General features: G+C 32.4%; 1 protein-coding gene and 1 long non-coding RNA gene across 4 annotated transcripts; one reads left to right on the top strand and one right to left on the bottom strand.

Moving 5' to 3' along the window:
* Window positions 1-1529: 1529 nt before the first annotated feature.
* LOC18609383 (RNA-binding (RRM/RBD/RNP motifs) family protein) lies at window positions 1530-5086 on the top strand. Of its 3 annotated transcripts, XR_016024411.1 has the most exons (6): window positions 1530-2140; window positions 2238-2445; window positions 3049-3579; window positions 3671-3761; window positions 4574-4705; window positions 4812-5086. XR_016024411.1 is itself a non-coding variant. In XM_007044470.3 (5 exons), the coding sequence occupies exons 1-4, from the start codon at window positions 1585-1587 to the stop codon at window positions 3756-3758; spliced, it is 1383 nt and encodes a 460-aa protein (XP_007044532.2). In that variant the 5' UTR covers window positions 1530-1584; the 3' UTR covers window positions 3759-3761; window positions 4812-5086. The 3 variants fall into 3 exon arrangements, 2 of the variants coding, with proteins under 2 accessions (XP_007044532.2, XP_017970014.1); XM_007044470.3 differs by lacking the exon at window positions 4574-4705; XM_018114525.2 differs by lacking the exons at window positions 4574-4705; window positions 4812-5086 and having other exon boundaries at window positions 3671-4014.
* Window positions 5087-12245: 7159 nt separating this feature from the next.
* LOC148764279 (uncharacterized) lies at window positions 12246-14222 on the bottom strand. Its single transcript, XR_016024822.1, has 3 exons — window positions 14125-14222; window positions 13394-13473; window positions 12246-12527 (listed from the first exon to the last, which is right to left on the bottom strand). It is a non-coding gene; the product is annotated as an uncharacterized LOC148764279 (long non-coding RNA).
* Window positions 14223-25550: the final 11328 nt, after the last annotated feature.

The raw sequence follows: 25550 nt of genomic DNA, 5'->3' as shown, positions 1-25550 counted from the left end.
ATCAGGCTAAATATCATTTTCTAAGAAATTCTTAATAAAAAGTAGCTTAAAGGTTTTCTTACTTTTTCATTTATCAAAAGGATTTTAATGTTACCTCTTTTCTCTTTTCTAAGAAATTCATTATCGTTTCCTCTTTTTTCTTCTTCTTTTTTTTAATTTAAGCATCATAGTCCGATTGCTTGGTAGACCAACCAAAATCTAATAGTGAAAATTGCTACTTTACAAGTCTGAAAATTGTTCCATTTCTTTTTTGATTTCTTTGATTTTAACATTGAAATTATATATAAATTTCAAGAATTACATTATAGCTTATTAGGTTATTAAAGATGACACTCAATATCCTTTATGGTAATTTTAACCGAAATTACAACTTATAAAATTTATTTTGTTAAATAGTTTATCAAATAGCTTTAGCCTATTTCTTTTCTAATTTTACACAATTTGTTATTAAGGGGGCTGAATCAGTAGATAATCACATTCAGCATTAGGTAGATAAAGTCATGCAATGTCTACAAACAAGTCACACAATACTCAACAAATATTCAGTCACGTAATATTCAGTGACGTAATACTTATAAACAAGTTACGCAATGCTCAACAAATATTCAGTCACGTAATGCCTATAAATAAGTCACGCAATGCTTAACAAATATTTAGTCACGTAATATTCAGGCACCTAATGCCAAATAAATAGGTTACGATTCCTAATATCCAGTCACACACCCTAATATCCAGTGACTCAATCCCTAACAAATATTCACGCATCGCCTATAAACTGATTGATTTCACTACCTCCAGCCAGATTTAAGTTTCCAAACTTATATAATTTACCCATCAACTTTTTCGTTCTATGAATAACCTTAAATAAACTCAAGAACCCATAACAATACCTTGATGTCATTTTTGCATTTTGGGATCGTGAGAAAGTTGGCTGCCGATATAGACCTCGATAACATTGGAGAGCTGGACGGAGGGATAGTTAAATCTAAATCGAAATTTAATTTTGAAATTTTTAGCTGAATGGCGAGAGAGTAGAAAGAAAGAAAATGAGGCGTGCCTTCACTTCAATTAATAGGTTTAAAGGGTATTTTTGTCAAGTCGTGAAAAAATTAACTAAAAACAGTTAAAATTATAGAGACGATCATTTTTGAAGTCACCTTACTACGAAAGTCAATTCTCACAATTTTCACAAAATATATTTGAAAATTTAATTTTAAAATCAAGAAATATAAAAAAGTATGATGTATTTTCATGCGAACATTTCAAATGTTGAAAAATGAAAAGTTTGAGACATAATAAAGAACAATGAAACAAAGTTTTATTGGGTTTTGACGTGCAAAATAACAAAAAAAAAAAAAATTACTCTTGGACTTACCAGAGGAGAAAAAACTCCAGTGGTCTGGGCTTGGACTCCTAATTTGCCGGTTTGAAAGCAGCCCAGATTATTGGAGGGAAAGAAAAATGCAGCCCAGATCACCCAAACCCGGCCCACTTCCTCTATAATAAAATATGAATGGTAAAAGTTCATAGGCGATAGGTTGGAGTCGACAGAGTAAAAGTGGATAGGTGAGGGAACTGTGGAAGATGCAGAAGACGGGAACGTGTTCAACGTCGTTTTGTAATTCAACGTTTGGCTTCACTTCTCTTCACCATGGCAGCGGCAGCGCCAACCACAGTATTAAGCAGAAGAACACCGCTTTCTCTCTCTCATTCCCTTTCAGGAGAGCCATTTTCGCTTCTTCTTTGCCTCCACTTTCCCAACAAACCCATTTAACTTTTCTTTCAGTTTTCCCAAATAAAGATTCTAATAAGTTGCGGGCTTCTGCTTTTAATAAAGGAAAAAATGGCGGCACTACTCTCTACGAAATGGACGGTTCTGATGGCGAGGAGGAGGATGAATTCTTTGATTTTGATGATGGATTGGACGGTGGTGATGACGACTGCGATGAGGGGATGTTTCTTCCGTTTGGGAAAATGAAGAAGTGGCTTGAGAACAAGCCTCGTGGGTTCGGTGAAGGGAAAGTATATGATACTTCTATTGAAGACAAGCTGCTTGAAGAAATAGAGCAAAGCCGACAAGCGCAAGTTGTTAATGTCAATAATCTCAAAAACAATCCTGTCAAGTCTGGTTCCAAGAAAGGTTAGGCCTTTTGAACTTTAAGAGTAACATATATTAAAAGGGTTTGCTTGGGTTTGACCTTTATGGCTTTTGTGGTGGGCATTTCCTTTTTCCGCAGTAGCTGAAGTTGTTCCAAGTGGAGTTCGGGTGAGGGTGGTCAACCTTCCTAAGAAAAAGAATATTCACAGGGATTTGAAAGCTGCTTTCAATGGGGTTTCTGGAATAATTAATATATCTCCAGCTGTTTCTGGGAATAAGAAGACTAAAGACCCTGTTTGCAAAGGTTTTGCCTTTGTTGATTTCAAGCGTGAGGTGGATGCAACTAGGTATGGTGTGATAAGAGTTTGTATTTGCAAACTTTACTCATTGTTAATTGAACATTTTGTGTAAGAGAAACTGATGGCAATGGTGATAGCAAAAAGATTACCTGTTTGTAGGTTTTTCTTGGAGATTTTTTCGTTTTTATTTTATAAGCAATATTGCATCTTGGTTTAATTGACCTCAGGTGCCATCAAGGATGGAGCCAGGGGGTGCGAAGGGGGCTATTCCCCCCTGACTTTTTGACATCTCCTGTAGTCCATTCCATGAACCAAACATTGTCTTTTGCATAATTGAAATGTAGTACAAAAAATCATATATGATTTTAGTATTATAACGTATAGCACAATTTGAATCAGTTTTTGTAAAAATAATATTTCTATTTAGATTTCTTTTTTAAATTATGGTTACTACATATATTCAAATTTTTAGTGTGATGATTTATCATGTTTAGTGCAACTTAAATTATATTATAACATTTGTTTGTTTGAAGTTGAACTTGGCTCCCCTAGGAAAATATTTCTGGCTCTGCCCCTGGGTGGCTTATTGTTTTTGTTTATAGAGATTTGATACCTTACTACGTTCTTAAACTGAAGTTTCTCTTATGGCAGGTTTGTGCAAAATTTCTCTGGACATAATATAATGTTTGGTAGGATTCAGAAGCAAATAAAATGTGAGATGATGAATTCGGTTTCCCAGAATCCTGCTCATGAAGAATTGAGTGACAAGGATTCCATCACACCTGAAGTGGCAGTTCCTGGCTTGGGAGACTGTCCCGATACTGATTTTGATATGAACATTTCTTGCTCGGATTTATCATTGGATGATCAGGATGAGGAGTTTGATAGGGTAGAACAAGGAGAAGGTAGAGATAATCTTAATGTTATTAGTGAATCAGGGCCAAGTAATGGTGATGAGCGTGCAGCAGATTCAATGTCCTCAAATCGGCTAGAAAGAATTAGGGCTCTTGAGCAAAAGCTAATTGCTAGAGGAAAACAGCAAGGAGTTCCAAAAGAGCAAAAGGGTCAAAAGCTAGAAAGAATTAGGGGTATTGAGAAAAAGCCACTTGCTAAAGGAAAGCAGAAAAAAGATCCAAAAGAGCAGAAGGTTCAAAAGCGTGACATTCCAGGATCTGCAAAGAGGTCATTTTCTGCATTATTGCAACAGTTGGTGAATGGTTTTTTTTTTTTTTTAATATGGTTTAAAATTCAAAGTTGTTTTATCCTTGTGCAGGTTAAAGATTAAGGAGAAGGCTCTGCTAACAGGGGTCTTCTCCAAATATGGGTTGAAAACTGCTTTGACTGGGAAGGAAGAGTCGTAATCGGTAAATGTGTAAATTATTTGATACGTATTTGCTCATGCTTTTCAAAAAAAAAAAAAAAATTGATACTTATTTGCTAAATGGAAACATAGCTGTGGTTTAGTACAGGATAGCGTTTAGGTTTAAAGTGCCGCCGATGCATGAAGACCGTTTTTGGCAAACTAGTTATTCATGAACGCATGTGACCCTCCATGAACTTTGTAATACATTTCAAGGTGGAATCATTCAATCTTCAGAAGCATATTTTGTTTCAAAATTGTCAAATATTGTCTTCTGAGCTTCCATGAATATGAGAGGGTGTTTTTGTTATTCTTGCAAGCCACGCCTTTTGATTAGCCCTTTTAGATAATTTATTTGAATATTAATTTATCAATTCGATTTGTCACTTGAAAGTTATTTTAATCTTCCGAAACATCATTTGTTTATTTTCATTTTCATATTAAATCAAAAGGAAAACAAAACTTTAGAGAATAAAATAAACAATTAAACCATATAATAAACATCAACAAAATGAAATATGGAATTAGGAACTTCCCAAAAAAAAAAATAATAATAATAATAAACACTCAATTTCCACCCATCCTTACACCTTTTAGATGCCTAAAATTGATTTTTTTTTGGCCTAATTGTTGTGCTCTGCTCTGTTATTGCACTTATGGATATTTATGTGCTTTTAAAAAATTTAAAATAACATAATAATACTAACGGTAACGCAATATCATGGTAATATTTAAAACGTAGATGCCTCCTCTCCCCTTTCTCAAAAATCTTCTTTTAACTTTGACATTAACTTGTCATCGTTCTTTTCGGAGTAGCGGTGTGATCGTCCTGTCACTGTGTACAAAGGTTACTCTTTGACGAAGGACACCGAGGAATATCTCCCCTCATGCGACCTTAAGAATGTGAAAGAGGATCTTTTTGGTGTACCCTGGCCCTGGCCTTTCCAAGCGAGTCCTTAAGCATGATATCTTATGCAGATTGAAAATTCTCTGTTTGCTTAAACAAGTATGTGCTCAAAAAACATCTTGACTTTGTCTCCCTCTTTCTGCGCAGGCATCCATGTCTCTCTTCACCTGAATGTGTTCGGCGAGCCATCGACTCAGATGATTGGGAAGGAGGGCAATGAAGAAAAGGCACCTTCGGTGTACCTAATTCCTCCCTGTATGGTGCTACGCAATTGGAAAGTTACGGAGCTACCTGTCGACGTCTTTAAGCTTTAGAAAATGTAATACAATGAACAATTTCTCTCTCCTGAGCTTTAGGAATAGTGGGCTTTCTGCTATCTTAATCATTCAAGTAATAATGACAACCACGTCGCATTCTTATCATATTTTTTATATTTTGATTCTTGTTTCAGCAAAAAGAATAATATGTAACTTTTTAAAAGCATTAATAAAATTTTAGAATTGTTTGTCAAGTTTTATTTGTGAAATCTTTGAAGAAAAGATGGTGGAGGTGTAGGAGCAGTTTTTAATTAAGATTTTTTTTGAATTTTCAGTAATTTTTTGAACCACAATTTTTTTAAGTATCTTTTTCAATTTTTTTGTTATCAGATTGAATTGAAATTTCAAAATTTAAATCCTTATCACTTACCTCTTTTACTTATCTCTTTTCCATTGAGAAGATTGATTGCCTTACAATGTTTCTTATTTTCTCCTCTTAGGTTAGGCTTAGTGTCACTAGGTAAAGTACCTTGAAGTTAATTATTTAGAGCATTGACAAGTTGGCTTACTTGTGTCTCAAGATATTTGATTTATGCTGCTTGATTTTGAATAATGACATTAGTCTCTGAATGAAGGCATCAATTTTTATCATGAATTGTACAAACATATCTTTTATTGAAGGTTTTTTCTCTAGCATAGGAGCTCTAGGTGGAAATCCAAGAGGCGAGTTGGGTTTAAATGCTGATGAAGACCCTTGGTTGTTGCTCTATGAGAAATTAAGATGATTCTTTCAACCAAGATTATAGGTGTTGGAATAGAGATTGTTGTTATATTGCCTATTTCCAACAAATAAACAAGATGCAAAATAGATGGGACAATTGTCATTGAAATATCCTTCTCCACAAGATTCGCAAGTCATGAAGGTCTCTGACAATATTAACACTTAATTTATCAATTTTCTTTGTGAGAGAAGACAATTGTAAAGACAAAACATTAATTGTTAGATAGTTGGTTAATGTTGGACGTATTACTGAAAAGTTGTAATTAAAAAGTTATAAATAATTACCTTATTAAAATATAACTTTTTAATAGTTATATTATGAAAGGTTATTAAATATAACTTTTTTATTATTATATTATGAAAGGTTGTTATTTATAACAATTGAATAGTTGCATTATGAGAAGAAACAAGTTTTTTCATTGAAAAATGTGCATGTTGGTTTATTATATAAACAACATTCTTACACTATTATTTTCACAATTCTGATAAGTGTGTTAAGGATTTTGTTGTATCTTGGAGGTTGAGAAAATTGCCACGATCCAAATTCCGGGCTGTGACCGGCACATGGACCCAATGAGCATAGCCACTAAGTCCAAGCAAGCCTATTTATATAACCTGTTCATCAATCTATTAAGTATTCTTAAAGTCACATTTCATGATCTCAAGTATAAGTACTTGAATGATATTCTACCATGATCAAATATTCGCATGTATATATATATTACCCCAAAATGGTGCTAACCATTGCCAACTCATACTGGCATTACCATTCAAAGTATATATACATATATATTGTCTAAGACAAGTATCTTAAAATTTTACATTTTGTTTATCTATATATATATAGCATAAAGATACTCGACTTCCAGCGAAGCGACCTTGGCGAAGGTACAGCTATTGAATGTCGAGATACCTATCAAATAGACGAGTCCATGAGGATACCTTAACCTAGGTTTCAACTGCCTCCTGATTTGAAAACATGAAGTTGAAAAATGTGAGTATGAACTCAGTGAGTGAACATAGGAAGGAAACAAGCAATTGATAAGGAAAATTTAAAAATCATGATGCACTTGTTTTGAAAACAATGTAATTTAGTTTAATTTCTTCCCTAAACCCCTTGTTTTGAACATTGGTAAATAAACTCTTAGTGTTGCAAGGACCCATGCTCAATCATGAAGATAAAAGAGTGAAGAAAAATTTTATCAAAAACCGAGCAAGGAAGCAATGTGACGGCACATTTCTCGCTGCAGCAAAAGGCATTCTCCATTTGCATATGTTTCGGTTTTTCAAGCATATCTCCCACTATAGAAGTCTAATTGACATGCTTGTTGGGTCATTAGAAAGCTAAGAGGCAGGGCTACGAGTTTATTGTTTACCACTTTGCCTAGATGTGACCGAAAGGTGGTCAAAATCACTGTCAAAGTGACAGCACTGCACCACCACCCGAGAGTTTCTGGCTGCATCGAGAATCCATTTTCCCTGTAGCCAAATTCCTTGCTGCAATAAACATCAATTTGAAAATACTTAACAACTTTCACTGTTCAACATGCAAGATTCCACATACATTACAATCACGTACTATATTCATAAACTTTCTACTACGCATGTATGTATATATATATAAACACGAATACCACCACCTCCCTCAGCCAACATGCACTCCCCACACGCACATCATTACCGGCATGTGCACTCCCCACTCTGCACATGCATAGTTGTAAGTGTCACAACATCATCATTTGACAGGCATATGCACTGTCCACTCTGCATATGCACGATTGTACTTGTCACTACATCATCATGTAATCGGCATATGCACTGCCCACTCCGCACATGCACGGTTACATCAATTACACAAAATTACTTAGCAATACATATCATATATTTTTATATACATATCAGCATCATATAAAAGTACAGAGATTTATCACAATCATGTTCCACATCACCAAAAACATTTCACTAAAGGCTTGTTCCCATGCATTTTATAGAAAAACAATTAAAATGTCTCAATCAACCACATGTGCCTTAATCCCAAAACATTTCGTGCAACTTCACTCATTGGTATTTGTTGAATCTTTACTCAACTCCAACCTCCACTAATGGTCCAAATGGAACTGTGGAGCCTCGTTGGGACCTATCATCACAACAACATCACAATTAACCCGATTTGTATAATTATATTTCTAAAAGCTATCCACTAAATCATGTTCTGCTAGTTGTTTTTAACTAGTTTCCATATACCATCAAGTGACTATATATTTTCACTATTCTAGTCACACTACAATGAATAACCCACCTCAACTACAAAACACTCACTGATCTAGCCACTAGCCATTCTCAACAACTTAAAAAAAATCAACTCAATTTCACTACTCACCTTGGTAGTTTTGTAATTGAATTTCTTTCCCAAAAGCTTTCAAACTATCATGAAAATCTCACTTTCTCTCTCTAGAATGTCCAGCTAGTGAGAGAGTGTAATAAGGAAAGGTTTTTGAGGGTTTTTATGGTGAGAAAGTAGAAGAGCACAAAGAACTTTGGGAAAGGGTACACAAAAACATGAAAAATCGAGGTTAACTTAAGAAAATATATGGAAATTCAAGGCAAGCTTTCACTGGGGGGGGGGGGGGGGTGAGAGAACGTGGGAGAGGAAAAAGAAGAAGAGGAAGTGCTGGAAATTTGAAGAACATCCTAGAAACTTAGATTTTTATGGCTTAAATTTATCCATTTCTAGCAAAATTACCAAAATGCCCTAAACTATGTCATTTTGTTTTTTCCATTACTTTTATGCAATATTTTTACTTCTTTAACACTGAGACAAGGTCCATAAGGGTCTAGAAATACTCGGGTTCATGAAAACTTAAGAATTTCAACTTGAGATGTAAAATGATCGTTTTACCCCTATTGTGAAAATTATCGGTATTTCTATCTTCTTCATTATCTTATCCTCATCCATTCATTCCGTAGGCCTACTTGGACCTTAATAACATTAGAAAACAAATTTCAGGGGTTGACCAGGAGAAATGATGAAATTACTCCTAGTTCGTGTTATCGCGTCTATTGCTAGTTACAGGTCAATAGGGGTCAAGGTCTCACAAAAATACTTTAAGGAAAGTGTTAATTCATGCCCTCAAAGTCATACTCTTCTTTCTTCTCAAATATTTCTAACAATCTTAAGTTATTCTCTCCAAACTTTTTTTCTTTTGCAATTATTTCATGATGGAGATTGAGTTAGATTCAAGTGTGAAAGTTTACTTTCAAATCAAGAAACAATCAAACTCTATAGGTTTGATGAAACGAATTTCACTAGATGGAGGGATAAGATAGTATTCCTATTAACCATATTGAAAATTTATTATATTTTTGAGACGGATCAACCATCAATCTAAAAGAGATCATGTCAGCGGAAGCAACATCTTCTAAAAACATCGCTGCAACAACAACTGCTACCGTAACCACTACTGATGTTAACATAGAGAAATGGAAACATGATGAGTTTATATGTCGTGGATACATTCTCAATACTCTCATTGATTGATTGTATGATCTCTTCAGACATAAGACTTCGGCAAAGGAAATCTTGACTACACTTGAGGAAACGTACAAAAGGAGAAAAAAGGTATGGATAAATTTCTTGCATTGAGATACTTCAAGTTTACTGTGACGGATACCAAACCAATTATGGATCAAGTACATGAGTTACGAATTTTGGCCTCTAAATTAAATGAACTAGAAATCAAAATTCTTGATTCACTTTAAGTGGGAGTAATTTTCTCCAAACTTCCATCTTCTTAGAATGGATATAGCAAGAAAATTTTGCATTTTCCTGAAAGTTTTACTATTGGAGAGTTTCAACTTCGATTGCAAATTGAGGTAAAAATCGTGCTAGAGATGCACTCATTCTTGGGTCAAATATAAATCTCGTCGATGAAAAAGAAAAGAGTTCTAGAAAATTGAAAAGAAATAGAGTTTACAAAATTGACTTCAAGAAATCCAAGAAATATAAGAGTGATAAAATGTGTTATCATTATGGAAAGAAATGACATTTTATCAAAGAGTGTAAGTTCTGAAATTTTGGAACTCTTGTAAACAAGATTGCTGCTTTTGGTTCTAGAAGCAAGATAAACGTTATTGTATGTGATGTTAAAGAGCTTGTTGCGATGGTAACTAAAATGCATATTAGAATGGTTATCGAAGTAAACATAGCTACTATAACAAAACATTTAGAATGGTAGTTAGATTTTGATGTTACTATTCATGTTTGCAATGACAAAAGGTAGTTCGAGAGTTAAGAAGAACTCAAAAGACCAAAAGAAATTTTAATGGAAAACCATAATCTTGCTAAGGTGTTTGGCAAAAGAATGGTTGGATTAAAATTTACCTTAGGGCAGAAATTAACTTTACTTAATGTATTCCATGTTTCTAAAATTAGTAAAAATCTTGTATTTGCACATTTATTTTATAAGAATGGTTTTAAGATTGTATTAGAATTCGAAAAAGTTGTAGTATTGAAAAATACTGTATTTGTTGGAAAAAGGATATTCCTATGACAAAATGTTCAAATTCATTATTAATGAAATAAATAATTCTTTTGCTTATACTGTTAAGCATTGTTTTGATTTATGGCATGCTAGATTAGGTTATTTAAATTTTCAATCTTTAAAATTTATGCCAAAACATGGTTATATTCATGTTAAAAAGAGAGTTTTGAAAAATGTGAAATTTGTGTTCAGGCAAAAATGACTAAGAAACCTTTTTCAAAAGTTGAAAGAAAATAAGAATTATTAGAACTTATACATTCTGATATTTGTGAACTAAATGGTTAACTAACAAAGGGAGGGAAACGGTATTTTATAACGTTCATTGATGATTATTCTTATTTCACTCATGTTTATATAATGAAAATAAAAGATGAAGAATTTGACAAATTCTAGGAATTTAAAACTGTTGTTGAAAATCAAAAAGAAAAGAAGATTAAAATTCTTCGAAGTGATAGAGGAGGAGAATATTTTTCAGACTCGTTTTCTCTATTTTGTAAAGAGAATGGAATAATTCATCAAAGAATAGCTCCTTATGCACCCCAAAATAATGGATTGGTCAAAAAAAAAAAAATAGAATGTTGGTGGATATGGTAAATAGTATGTTGTTAAATGCAAATGCTCCTTTTAAGTTTTGGGGAGAAGCACTTTTGATAACATGTCATATAAGTAATAAAGTTCCTTTAAAGAAATCACTTATGACACCATATGAATTATGGAATAATGGTAGAAAATCAAATTTGAATTATTTTAAAGTGTAGGGGTGTATAGTTATTAGTTAAATTTCTACCTACGTAAGTATACGTATCAAAAAGATAATATAACAGTAAGTAGAGTATCGATCCCACATAGAATTGATTTAAATTTTACTAAGTACTAAAATTAAAACAATTTAGTTTTATTCAAATAATTAAAATCTAAATTCTAATTAAACTAAAAATTACTCAATTAAAACTAATCTAATTAAAAATTAGAGCAACAAGATAATTGGATAAAAAGCAAATCAAACAAGCCTAGAATTATAATATCCCTCACACTTCATCTAAATCTTAACTCTCTTCCTCAACTTATTTCAATGGGTTGAATTGCTAACCTAGAGTCCTCAATTATTTATAAGGATCTCCCAACTCATCTAATAAAAATATCTATTTTAATCAAAATACTATATCCCTATGTGAATTGAAATTAAAATAGACTCATTAAGTTCAGGCTCTAATCTGACTACATGTGGCCTATAAGAATATTCATATCCTATACGCAAATCAATTAATATGATCATATGTTATCCCAATTTTATTTTATACTAAACTCCCTTTCCCAAGTTTGTTTAGGTTCCTAAATCAATTTAATTGGTAATCACACAATTAAAAATATTAAGAACAAATTGGAATAAATAATTCAAATCCCATCAAAGATAAGCAAGAAAAAGATTAAAAATTCAGATTACATGTAAGTTCAATTGTAATTCTAGAAAAAGAAAGTTAGCTACTCATAATTGCAGAGACAAATAATATTATATAAATTTCAACCATTGAGGGTAACAAGAACAATAAAAGCAAATGAAGAAAACAAAACAATTAATTGCAGCCTCGCTTTTCGAGTTTTTGCCTAAACTTTCAGCTTCTTGAATTTCCAAAAGTTGTGTCTCCTTAATTTCTTTTAAAACATACTATTTATACTAGAACTCGTAACCTAAAATTCCCTAAGTTAACCTATTGACTCTAACTATTGGGCTTAAAAGTGTAATGAGGCCTAAGCATCAATTGTCAGCCTTAAAATTACCATTCTCGCAATAGTACACCCAATCATTTTTTGATGTGATTTTCTCTATTTTCAAAGCTGTCACGACCCGGAACTCCCATCGAGCCCGTGACAACCGCCGCGACGTCCCGATAGGCACTCATTACCCCGAATGCCGATCGAAACCCCGCAAGGCTTAGCATCAGCTTTTGCATCTCCCCAGTGAGTGACAGTTATTAAACTTCACATTTCAAAAAAAATCATAAGTCATTTCCAAATCAAAACAATAAAATATTACTTTCTGGCTCACAGGGGCATTTTCGTCATTTTTCTTCGAAAATACCAAAACTCGTCAAAAACATGGTGTAAAAGCTAAATATATTCATACATACTTTAAATCAAATAACTGAAGAATAAAATTACTTTTTCAGTGACACGTGGGCCCCCAACTGACTAAGAAGATGTAGGGCTATGAACCTTTACTTCCTATGATGCAACTCCGAGATTAATTCTCGTCTTAATCAACTATCAACAAACTGTCCTGAGCCTGAAAAATGGATAGGAAGAGGGGTGAGATTAAATAATCCCAGTGAGTAAACAATTACCATCAAAAGCATCTAAAGCCGAGTAGATAGAGACAATATAAAAACGTTATATCTCAATAATGTTCATAACACAAAATTCCTTTCAATCTATACCAAATAATTTCTTTTCATCAAAATTTTCCCGACTTATGAATTTCTTAAACTTGGCCCCTGCCAGAATCATTCTCACGAGTACCTTCGTCAAGGTATCCCACTGAGACCGCCAAGGCTGTTCAATGACCCATACCCATAAACATGTTTTCACATCTGACACGCAGCCGTTCCTTGGCGTTGGCTGAGTCTCACTCTCACGTGGTGGCCCGAACGTGAGGTGCACTCAAATTATACCTCAGGAGATACTTCACCCAACATCGCCCCCCGGAGGTAAGTATATAATTGAGTTACCGTGCCCCTCTCATAGGCAGTCCACGGAAACCCCCACCACTGCAGTGACCGTTTAATATACCACCAGACCCATAAAAATTCCAGTAGCATAATATGGCGAATAAAATGTAATCCAGTCTACCAAGACCAATCCAAAACTGTTCATATATTTCATGCCAACCTCAAAAATTTAGCCATCATGCTACCATAGTGTCATAAGCCACAATTTCAATAACATATAAAATCATAAATTTCAACACAGTCTCCATATACTCAATTTTCCCAAAACAATATTAGTTTTCAAAACCAGTATAAATCTCATTTTTTATTAAAAAACATTTTAATTGGAAAACATAATATTTTATAATTTAAACTCACCATTTAATAAAAGCATCAAACAAGTATAATTACTCTAGATATTTAAGACGATAAATTGTCCACTCACAGTTCTAGGAGTCGACGTACTCCTAATCCCAGTCTTCAAGCACAATTTCTGTACTTTTACCAGTGTAATTTGCTCACCACCTATCCACAATGTACAATACATAATTCACCACATCAATGCTTGACCATTATAAAATCAATTCAGGCTCGGTATATATGCATGATATGACATGCAACTTATCCGACTACCGCTTAAATGCGGTGCTAACCTAATTCGGCCTATTACCCGATTAAATTTCTAACGCGTCCAATTTAATCTCAAATTAATTTTTTTCAGTTTCTATACCTCAATTACACCCAAATTGACTTAATGTCCCTAAGTGTGGTGCAAATTATCAGTCTCGATAGCAAATTACGAAAATACCCCTAATGGGTAAAAATTCGTATTTTTACTCCGAAAATTCCCATTATTTTTCTAAACTCATAATTCATCATTATTCATCATAATTCCTCAAATAAACATCAAGATCATCAGCCAATATTCCCCTAGAAAATTCGGCCAATAATGGTAATGGAGGAAAATAAATTCTTTTCTTGTTGTTTTGTTCCTAAATATGCTAAACTAACTTAAAACACTAACATAACTTAAAATCAAATTAATCTAACAAGTTTCTCTCTCCTAACCCATTTTTTCAGAATTGAATTCATCCTCAAATCACATGATTCAACCATGAAAAATGATAAGAAATGCATGGAAATGATAAATCTTAAGCTAAGCTTGAAAAATCATACCTTTAAACACTTGATTCCTTGAAAAATCACACTTTTTCTTTGAATTTTCTCACTCTAGGGTTTGTTCTTATTTCTCTCTCTCTCCTGCTGGTTTTGGCTGACCATCCCAATGAAGAATTCTGGAACTTTCAAGCCTTTTAATAGGCTTAATAAAATATTATTATTTTATTTACCTTTTGAATATTTTATTTTTTTATTTTTTTCTAGCCATTTTTTTTTACTTTCTTTTTCTACCACTCAATCCTCTTCACTTATCCATGTCCTCCATGAAATTTCTAGACTTTTCCAAAGTTTTGGTGGAGCAAATTTTTAAAAATTACACTTTTGCCCCCGTAAAGTGAAAAATTACATTTTTACCCCAAAAAATGAAAAATTGCCCATAGACATATTTTTCATCCCTTATACTCATACCATTCTCCAATTTGTCAAATGTGATCTAAATTCTCTCAAAATCTCAAATTTTGTCCGCGAGTGGAAAAATTACAATTTTGCCCCTAGATAGTGAAAATTTCAATTTGACTCCGAATTGATCCTCGAACTCCTAATTACCATTTTGAGTCATCCTTGAACTGTGAAACTCTTAATTTCACCTTAAAATTCCTATTTGAACTAGTTCGAGGCTTAATCGACTTAATGATACCATTAGGGGCAATATCGTCTTTTAACGATTTCTCGAACTTCCTAAATATACAAACATTCTATCGAGCATGTGAATGATATTATAATTATTTTACAAAGCAGGGTTTGACAAAAGCAGAACTGGGCAAAGTAGTCTCATAAAAATTGTAGCTTTGACTCTTAGCTTTCCTAAAATGCCCCATACTTTGATATGGTGATAAATAAAGTTGGTCAGATGCGAATTAAGGCATAATAAGGAACTTTGGAAACCAAAGAGACAAGATACAATTTTTAAAATAAAATAATATTTTATTAATGAAATAATATTAAAATATTAATATTTAGCCGGATGTCGAAATCAGTCATAAAGAAGGATCATATGGTTGACCCAAGTAAGGGAGAAGATGTCAAGCCTGACTCTATAAAAATACTTTTCATAACATATATGTGATGAATAGCATGTTTGCATGCTAGGAGAGTCCCGAAAAATTTACAAAAGTCGGTATTGTACTTAGAGGTAGAATAAAGTTGATTTAAGCCTCGAACTAAATCAAATAGAGAATTTAAGATGAAATTAAGAATATTAAAGTCCCAGAATGGTTTAATATTGTGATTTGGAGTTTGAGGATCAATTTGGAGTCAAACTGAAATTTTCACTATCTAGGGGTAAAATGGTCATTTGTCACCTGAGGACAAAATGAGAATTTTTTGAAAAGATTTTTCACCCCATTTGACTTGTTGGAGTATGATTTGAGGTTAAGAAGTGAAAAGAAAATTTATTCTTGGTATTTTTTTAAGCATAGGGGTAAAATGGTAATTTTGCCACCCCAAGGGCAAAACAATAATTTTCCACCACCAAGACATTTGTCCAGCACATGGTCTTCCCTTATCCTCATTTTGACCATTGACTAATCATGTGGTGGAGATAAAAAGGTTTAAAATTTTTAAAGTTTTAAAAATGGACCAATGAAAACATGCCACGTGTCAAGCAAGAATATTTTATTATTTTCCATAAAAATCAGCCCTTATTTATCCCATTTTCTCTTCATGTGGCCGGCCATAGTAAGAACAAGAGAGGAAAGGTAAAAAAATAGAAGACCTAGGTGGGAAAATTGAAGAAAAAGTGTGGGATTCCAAAGGATCAAGCAATCAAAGGTAAAATTTCTTGATTTTGACTTGTGATCTACGTTTTCCATGCATTTCTCCTTATTTTCCATGGTTAAATTTCATGTTTTCATGGTGAATTCATGGCTGCCCAAATGGGTATGGAGAGAGAATGAAGTTAGATTGATTTGATTTTAAGTTATGTTAGTGTTTTTAGTTAGTTTAGCATATTTAGAAACAAAACAACAAGAAAAGAATTCATTTTCCCCTATCACCATTATTGGCCAAATTTTCTAGGGAGGATATTGTGGCTGAAATTGATGATATTTCATGATATTTGGGTGATATTTGATGTTTGGTGAGGCTAGAAATTAAATGGGAAATTTTTGTGTGAAAATTCGAATTTTACTTAATGTGTAGACATGTGTGATTATTAACCCGAGACTGATAAATTGAATCTCATTCACAGTCACTGAGGTAATTTAGGTATAATTGGAGTGTAGAAAGTGAGAAGAATTGATTTGGAGTTAAATTGGAGATTTTAGCCTATTAGACTGAGTATAGTGTGACTTGGGTCGAATATCACATTTAAGTGATTAATTAGACATTTTGCATCCCACATTTAAGTGATTAATTAGACATTTTGCATCCCATCGCATGCATTCATTTAGATTTAGAGAGCTTGAAATAGTTTATGATAAATTGACACAATTTATTGAAATTCGTGTCACATATGATGTATAGGTGGTGAGCCCTTTAACAAGGGTAGAGAGATTGTGTCCAAAGATCGAGAATAAGAGTATATCGAACTCCTAGTACTGTGAGTAACATTACCATCATTTTTATTATCTAAAGTATGTTTTTAATCGATTTTGGTGAAATTTTATGAAAAGGAGTTTAAATGGTAAATCTTTGTGTTTTACAAACAAAATGTATTTACATGAAAGGATTTTATAAATTGTCTTAAAATCGAATAATGATTTTGAAAAATAGAGTAATTGGAGATCACTTGTTACATTGTAAATTTATGATTTGAAATCGAATGGCTTATGATAATATTTGCATGAATGGCTGAATTGATATTTGTGTTGAAATGTATGAAATATGTATTTAGCCTTGAAAGGCTGTGAATTACAATAATTGCCATATCATGTTATTGAATTTTATTGTATGGTGGGTTTAGCTTGCTGCAGTGGGTGGATTCTGTGGACCAGCCTATTAGAGGGGCACAAAATCCGGATATATATATGTACCTCGGTCGGAGAGGTGCGTAAGGTATCTCTTGAGGTATGGATAGAGTTCACGTCACGCCAAACCACCTTGTGATGATGAACTCCGCTAACGCCAAGGAACGATTGTGTTTTTCTCAAACTAAAAATATATGTGTATACGAAATTTTAAGAGCCTTGGAGGGCTCGAGTGTACGCCTCTGATTAAGGTGTCATCGAGTACTATTTGATGGCATAAGCTAAATGTTTATGGAAGTCATAAGCCTTAATGAGAAATTAAATGAAATACAACCGTTTGCATGGGTTGGGATAAATTTTCAAATTGTGAAATACTTAAAAATGATGGGATATTTTAATTGTCTCTTTTTACTCGACTTTAGCTTATTTGAATGATGTTTGTTTACTCATTAGGATTTTATAATCTCACCACCCTTCTTTCCACCCATTTCAGGCTCAGAGTAGGCTGTAGATAACTGGTTCCATCGGGGATTTCCATTGGATTGCGTCTTCCAAACTGTAGGTTCACAGCTTCTTTAATTTTGGTTATTATGGGCCCACTTGATATTGTAAATTTAAATTAATTTAAATACTCTAGTTTATTGCGTTACAGTATGAATGAATTTATTTTATTTTTACGTTACAAAAAGTATTTACACATAACCCCAAAATTACTGTTTATAAGAAAATAAAATATTTTATTGAATATTTTGTTTTATCTTCTTATTATATTCAAATAATTATAATTCCATTTTAAATAAAGGTTTTAGATGCCTAAACTTATTTTTAATTGTGAATTATGTGACTGGTACTTGTTTACTATATTTTTAACTGGTTTCGAAATTTTTAGTGGAAAATGACCAAAATGCCCCTATGAGACAAAAATTTTTAATTTATCTGTTTTAAGTTGGAAATAGCTCAAAATCCTTTGGAACATAATATTTGGCAACGGTTACTCACCGGGGGAAATAAGAAACTGATATTAAGCCTTGAGAGAGTTTCGGTTGGAATTCCAGGAGATGATTGCCCATCGGGGCACCACGACAGTTGTCACGGGCTGAAGGGGAGTTCCGGGTCGTGACATTTCCAATGGTCCAAGAATCGCATCATTTGGATTCTTGTAGCTTAAGTTATGGTTAAAACACTAAAGCATATATAAGCAGAATTCTAGGCCATTCAAACACTTTACTTTCCAAAATTAAGCGTTATTCCCTTAATTTTTACAAAAATATAAAAACTAATAAATAATAATCAAATTAAAGTAAATAAACATAAAATAAAAATAACTCACTAAAAATAAACTAACTATAAAAACAACTAAAAATAACTAAGTTATAATTAAAAATTAACGACTTAGCTAATATTCAATAACAAAATTAGAGTAAAATAATTCTATAAAATAGAATTATGAATAGGTTATTATAAAGTCACAGATTCTCATAAGACAAAATTAGGACCTAAAGGCATCAAAAGTATTTTTGTTGATTATGCATAAAATTTGAAAGCATATAGATTACTTGATTTGAATTCTAATGTTATAGTTCAATCCATACATGTTGATTTCTTTGAAAATAAATTTATTTATAATTCTGTTAATTTTGAAAAAGAAAAGCAAATTGAATTGGCTCTAATAGTTGGTGAAAAAAAGAAAAGAAATCAAAGAATCGATTGAGCCAAGAAGGAGTTAAAGATTGAGAAAAGAGAAATATTTAGATTCTGATTATGTTCTCCATATTCAATTGTTTTTTTGGTTGAAGAAGAGAGAACTGATATACTAAAAAAAGCACCAATTCTACTAAGTGTAGATGAAGACCCCAAAGCTTTTAGTGAAACAATGTGTTCAAGAGATGCAGCTTTTTGGAAAGAAGCTATAATGATGAAATGGACTCAATAATGTTTAATAATATATGGGTCTTAGTTGATTTACGTTTAATTTCTAAACCAATTGGATGTAAATGGGTGTTTAGAAGAAAAGATAAGACCAATGGTTATGTACAAACCTTTATAGCATGCTTGGTTCATTGGAAAGAATAAAATAGGAATAGAATAGCCATTCCAAGAGAATAGAATAGAGGAAGAATAACTATTATGTAGATTGGTTCATGGGAATGGAATAGAATAGAATAGAAATTGCTATTATTACTTATTCCATTGTTTGGTTGATAGGAATAATTTTAAGAATGGTTAAGGAACAATGGGTAAATGATAAAAATACCTTTTATTAAAATTTAAAGATTTTTTACTTAAAAAACAAGAAAACTATGATGAAAAAAACTACTCTTTATTAAAATTAAAGAATTTATTTTGTTAAAAGATAAAAATATTCTGAGCAATAAAATCAAAGTAACTTTTACTATAATTAAATAATATTTTCACCAAAATACAAACATATTTTTATTATAATTTAATAATATTTTGTATTAGAAGCTAATTAAACTTTTTATTATAATTAAATAATATTTAATATTAAAAGATAAAATATATTCTTCATTAAATTTAAATAATACTAAATAATATTCTTTATTACATTTATTATATTCAAATAATAATATTCAATAATATGCTTTATATTATTTATTATAGTTAAATAATATTTAAATATTTTCATTTTCCTTTTTTTGAAAATGAAGCAAAAAATTTAGTTTCTTTTGTGCTTTAAAGAGAGAAGGAGTGAGAAAGAGAGAGAAAAAAATAGGTTTAGTATTTTTTTGTAAGGTAATTTTTTAAATTGAAAAGGGTATATTTGTCTAATCAATTTTTTTTTTATTCCCAATAATTTGGAATAGCCATTACCAAGGGGGGCCTTGGTAATGGCTATTCAGGCTTCTCTTGGAATGGTTATTTTTCAGAATAGCCATTCCATTGAACCAAATGTAGCTTTATCTCAAGAATGAAAATAGGGGAGGAATGGTTATTCCATTCCCACCAACCAAGCACGCCCTTAAAGTAAAATTTGTCGCTAAAGGTTTCAAACAAAAAGAAGGTATAGATTATTTTGATACATATGCTCTAGTAGCAAGAATAAAATCCATTAGAACACTTATAGCATTAGCTTTGATCTATAACTTGCATATACATCAAACGGATGTTAAAACGATCTTTTTAAATGGTGATTTAAAGGAGGAAGTATATATGGAACAACCAGAAGGTTTTATACTTCTTAAAAATGAGAAAAAAGTTTGTAAATTGATTAAATCACTTTATGGGTTAAAGCGAGCTCCTAAACAATGGCATCAAAAATTTAAGTCATCTATATTGTCTTATGATTTTAAACATAATGGGGTTCACAAATGCGTTTACTCAAAATTTATCAAAAATTATGGAGTAATTGTGAGACCCTGTCAAGCTCGATTAAAAGACAATATTGTACCAAGTGGTATAACTAAGTTAAATCCAGCCTTGAATTAGTTCAAATAGAAATTCTAAGAGGAATTTGAAAATTCTAAAACCCACAGAATGACTTAGAATAGTGATTCGGAGTTCAAGGTCTAGTTTGGAGTCCATCAGGAAAATTGACCGATTACGGACAAAACGGTCACCTTACCATTTGATGACAAATGGAGATTTTTAGCCAAGATTTGATCACATTTGTCCAAGAATAATTATATGAAATATAATTATGATTATTGGAGTATAAAATGATGTTTAGCAGTGAAAAGTTGTGATTCTCGGTATTTTTAGAGCACAAGGGCAAAATGGTAATTTTGCCACTAAAAGACTAAACGAGAATTTTTATAAAACGATTTTTACCCCATTTGATTAATATTGATCAATATTAGTGTTATTTGAGGTTGAAAAGTAGAAATAATGTGATTCCGGTACATTTCGGAGTATAGGGGCAAAATCGTAATCTTTTCGCCCCGAGGGTAAATTGGTAAATTTTTCACCCCAGCACTTGTCAAGACCAAGGGATTTTAATTGTGGTAGGATTGGATAAATATCAGAATATTTGTGGTGGAAAATTAAGAAGAAAAAGTCAAAAAGTTAAAAAATTAGGCCAATAGCATGTGACACGTGGCATGCTTGATTATTTTATTATTTTCTATAGAAATCAGCCCATTAAATCCCCAATTCTCTCACCATATTCAGCCTAGGCAATCAGCAACAAGAACAAAGGAAGAACAAAGGGAAAAACAAGAAAACCTAGGTGGAAATTCAAAGAAAAAGTGAAGAAATCAAGGAAACAAGCTAGGTAAGTTAGAATTTCTTTAATTCTCCTTGATACCTAGCTTACCCATGCTTTTGTTCTTGATTTTCATGGTTGAATATTGAGTTATCATGATGAATTCAATTCTGAAAAATGGGTATGGAAGAGGAATTATTGCTGAAATAATTTGATTTTAGACTATGTTAGTGTTTAGGGATAGTTAAGCATGGTTATGAACAAAAATACAAAAGAAATATTCAATTTCTCTAGGGTTCCTTGTTGGTCGAACCATGAGGGCTGAATATCAATGGGGGATTGTTTTTATTTCAAGGAAAATGGCTTGGAAAAAGATGAATTAAGGTGAAACGGTTATGTAGAAAAAAAATTTCGGGTGCTAGTGCACCAAATGACCGAATTTTTCTATAAGGAACTGTAAGGGTTCTAATGCTGAATTTGGCTTTATTTAAATGGTATGTGGTAAATTAAGGTATTAGAGCAGAAATGGATTAATTTGGAGGTGATTTGGACACAATCGCCAATTAATCGGTGATCGATCGAATTTAATTGATACCGCGATTAAGCGGTAATCAGACGTAGTTTTGCATTTACATATCAAGCATTAGTAATTTAAATTAGTTTATATCAATTTAAGGACAATATAGTAAATTCCTTGACTTTGTTATTTGTCAAGGTAGTGAGATGTTCGAAAAAGGCAAAAGAATTGCGCCTGAGGACTATTAGTCCGAGTGCACCCGAAATCTGAATTTTCGATACCGGTGAGTGGACTTGCATTTCAAACTTGTTTTGGGGAATATGAAAGATTCTATCCAACTTGTCTTAGAAAATGTACCTTGGGAACAAGCTTTTGTTAAATGGTTTGATGTTGTGATATGTGATTGCTATGAATTCATTCATTATTGCAATATGATGATATATAAATGTGTGTGTTGTGCATGAGGAATGATATTGTGTATAATGACTGTAACCATGTGTGTGCATGATGTGGGGGGATGCACATGTCGGTGATGATGGTGGCGTGAGAGGTGGATGATGATAGTGCCCGTGTGCACGATGTGGGGGGATGTACACGATGACGCTGATTGTGCACGATGTGGGGGGATGCACACGATGGTGCCGGCTATGTGCACGATGTGGGGGGATGTACATGAGCCGGGTGTGATTATGATGATATTGATGTTTGTCTATCAAATTATGCATATCTAGACTTATGAAATGAAAGCTCATGAATGTGATATATGGTTGACATATATGTGAAATTTGATACATTGCACTTTGGGAATTTTCATGAGTTTTATGTTGATTTTGTTGGTTTAGCAAGATGGCCCTTTTGTTGAGTGAAGAGAAACGTTTCTCTTGTTGCTCTATTTCGCTGCAACGAAATTCATTCTCGCTACAACGAGAAACTCTCGGGTTTGAGGGCCTTCACCAGAACTGGTTCTCGCTATGGCGAGAAACTTTTTGTCCATTTTGCTAACTTGTGGGTTTTTGCCATATTTCCCATTTCTTTGGTACCATAGTTGAGCATGGATTCTTGTAAAGTGATTTACTCATGTGGGGTTTACATGAGGGGTTTAAAGGAGCTAAAACAATTGCATGGTTTTGAGAAAATGAATGCATCATGATTTCGATAAACATTCCTTATGGTATGCTTGTTCCCTTCTTGTTCACTCACTGAGTATTGTACTCATGTTTTATAAAAATTCATGTTTTCCGATCAGGTGACTGTTGGACCCTAGATCGAGGAGTCCTCGTAGTGCATCTCCTAGGTATGTGTCTGGCATTCGATAGTAATCCATTTTATTGTAAATGTCTCCGCTGGAAGTCATGGGTCCTTTTGTATTGTGAATACAAGCTAACAATGTGAATATGTGTATGCAATGTAAATTGCTAAATACACGACTGGTATAGTGCATGTATATTATTATTGATAATGCCATTGTGTTTTGGCTATATTCACACCCGGGAAAAGGTGTGTGTGTATGCATGATATGATAAATTTGTTAAGCAAAGGTAAATGGATAGGCTTGCTTGGGCTTAGTGAACCATGCTCATTGAGGTCATGCACCGGCCATGGCTCGGGAAATTGGGTCGTGATAGTAATAATATGTCTTTATGTTGATGATATGTTAATATTTAGCAATCACATGATTCGCATAAATGAAACAAAGAAATACTTAACCTCTGTATTTAAAATGAAGGATTTGAGTGAGGTTGATATCATTTTGGGTATGAAAGTTAAGAAACATAATAATGGTTATGTTATTAATTAAATTCACCATATTGAGAAATTGATCAATAAATTTAAACATCTCAATATAAAAGATATTAGTACTCTATATGACTCGAGTATGAAAATTCATGAGAATGGTGATCAAGTAATTGCACAACTTGAATATGCTAGTGCTATTGGAAGCATTATGTATGCTATGTATTGCACTAAGCCATATATTGCATTTTTAGTATGCAAATTATCAAGATATACAAGTGGGCCTAGTAAAATTCATTAGAAAGCCACTGGAGAGAGTTCTTAGATATCTTAAAAGAACTAAAGATTTTGGCTTACATTATTCAAACTATCTAGGAGTATTAGAAGGATACTTTGATGTAAATTGGATTACTAATGCAAATGATAACAAGTCCACTTAGGTTGGATTCTTACACTAAGTGGTGCTATTAATTTGGTATCTAAGAAACAAACTTGCAATCTCACATTCAACAATGAAGTTTGAGTTTATAGCTTTAGTTATAGTATAAAAAGAAGCAGAATGGTTAAGAAATTTGTTATTAGATATAGAGTTATGGCCATAATTGATGCCAACCATTTTCTTATATTGTGATAATGCTGCTACAATGTCTAGAGCATATAGTGATGTCGATAATGAAAAATCTAGACATATTTGTTTAAGACATGATTATATTAGAGAATTAATCTCTAGTGGGGTAATTACAATAACATATGTTAAATCTACAAGTAATTTGTTAAATCCTCTGACCAAAGGTTTACCAAAAGATTTGGTAAGTAGTACTACAAAAGGAATGGATCTAAGAACCCTATTAGACACCAATAGCGAGAACCCAACTTTTAATTAGTAATCTCTAATTACAAAGTTCAATGGATAAAAACAAGTTATTGTTACGTGTTTGTGATGCACTATTAGAACCCATTCCTCACAATCTTGTTTGAAAAATAGTATAGTCCATTGAGTATAGAGGTTGAGTTTATACTCTTGAAGGAGTTTGAGTATTATATTATATAAAGAAAAATGTCTAAAGCAATGGGGGGACATTAATGAAAACTCTACCTACATAAACATAAGGAGTGGTGCCACTTCAACAAGAAGAATTTAGGGGATTCTCTTGTAAATGTTTATTATAAACAAGATAAGCACATGGCCATTATGGTGTTAAAAGTGAATGACCATTTACAAAAATATAAATGAATATTATGTGTGATGTATCTTCAATTCTAATACTAGGAGTTGAGGTTCAATCTACGGACACTATCTACTTTGTTAAGGTTTTGAGATGCATTTGCTAATTGATGGTTCAAATTGAGAGATACCTTCTTGTTTGTGCAATATTCATTTGTGTGAAAGGTAAATATATATATATATATATATATATTATTTAGAAAAAACCAACATTTGAAACTAGTTGGGGGTTGTTAGATAGTTTGTTAATGTTGGAATTATTAATGAAATGTTGTGACTAAAGAGTTATAAATAATTACCTTATTAAAACATTAACTTTTTAATAGTTGTATTAAGAAAGGTTATTAGATATAACTTTTTTATAGTTGCATTATGAAAGGTTATTAGATATAACTATTGAATAGTTGTATTATGAAAGGAAACAATTATTTGAAAAGTTATATTATGAAAAGAAACAAGTCTTTTCAGTAAAAGATGTATGTGTTGGCTTATTATATAAACAACGTTCTTACATTGCCATTTTCACAATTCTAATAAGTGTGTTAGGACTTTGTTGTATCTTAGAGATTGAGAAAATATCTTAAGGAAAATGTTAATTCACGCCCTCAAAGTCATACTCTTCTTTATTCTCAAAAATTTCTTCTTTCTTCTCAAATATTTGTAACATTAATAGCATCTAATTCATGAACTCTAATAATTTTTCTTGTACCAAATCTTTCAGATGGCCACTGATAGTTATTGGAAGCCATCTCTTCAAGTAAATTATAAGCCTCATCAATGGATTTATTCATAAGTACATCTCTAGCTACAACATCAATGGTAGTTCTACTAAGTCCTAGCAGACCATTATAAAAGGTTTGAACTTGCAGCCACTTAGGT

This window comes from Theobroma cacao, chromosome 2 (assembly GCF_053813885.1).
Source record: "Theobroma cacao isolate CCN51 chromosome 2, ASM5381388v1, whole genome shotgun sequence".
NCBI lineage: Eukaryota > Viridiplantae > Streptophyta > Magnoliopsida > Malvales > Malvaceae > Theobroma > Theobroma cacao.
Note: the sequence above shows the minus strand (reverse complement) of the source record. Positions and strands in the feature narration are given on the sequence as shown.

Excerpts from the sequence above, each read along its gene's own strand:
- LOC18609383 (XM_007044470.3), top strand. The coding sequence starts at position 1,585 with ATGCAGAAGACGGGAACGTGTTCAACGTCGTTTTGTAATTCAACGTTT. Across the intron at positions 2,141-2,237 it reads CAAGTCTGGTTCCAAGAAAG|TAGCTGAAGTTGTTCCAAGT; the intron begins GTTAGGCCTTTT and ends CTTTTTCCGCAG. Across the intron at positions 3,580-3,670 it reads ATTCCAGGATCTGCAAAGAG|GTTAAAGATTAAGGAGAAGG; the intron begins GTCATTTTCTGC and ends ATCCTTGTGCAG.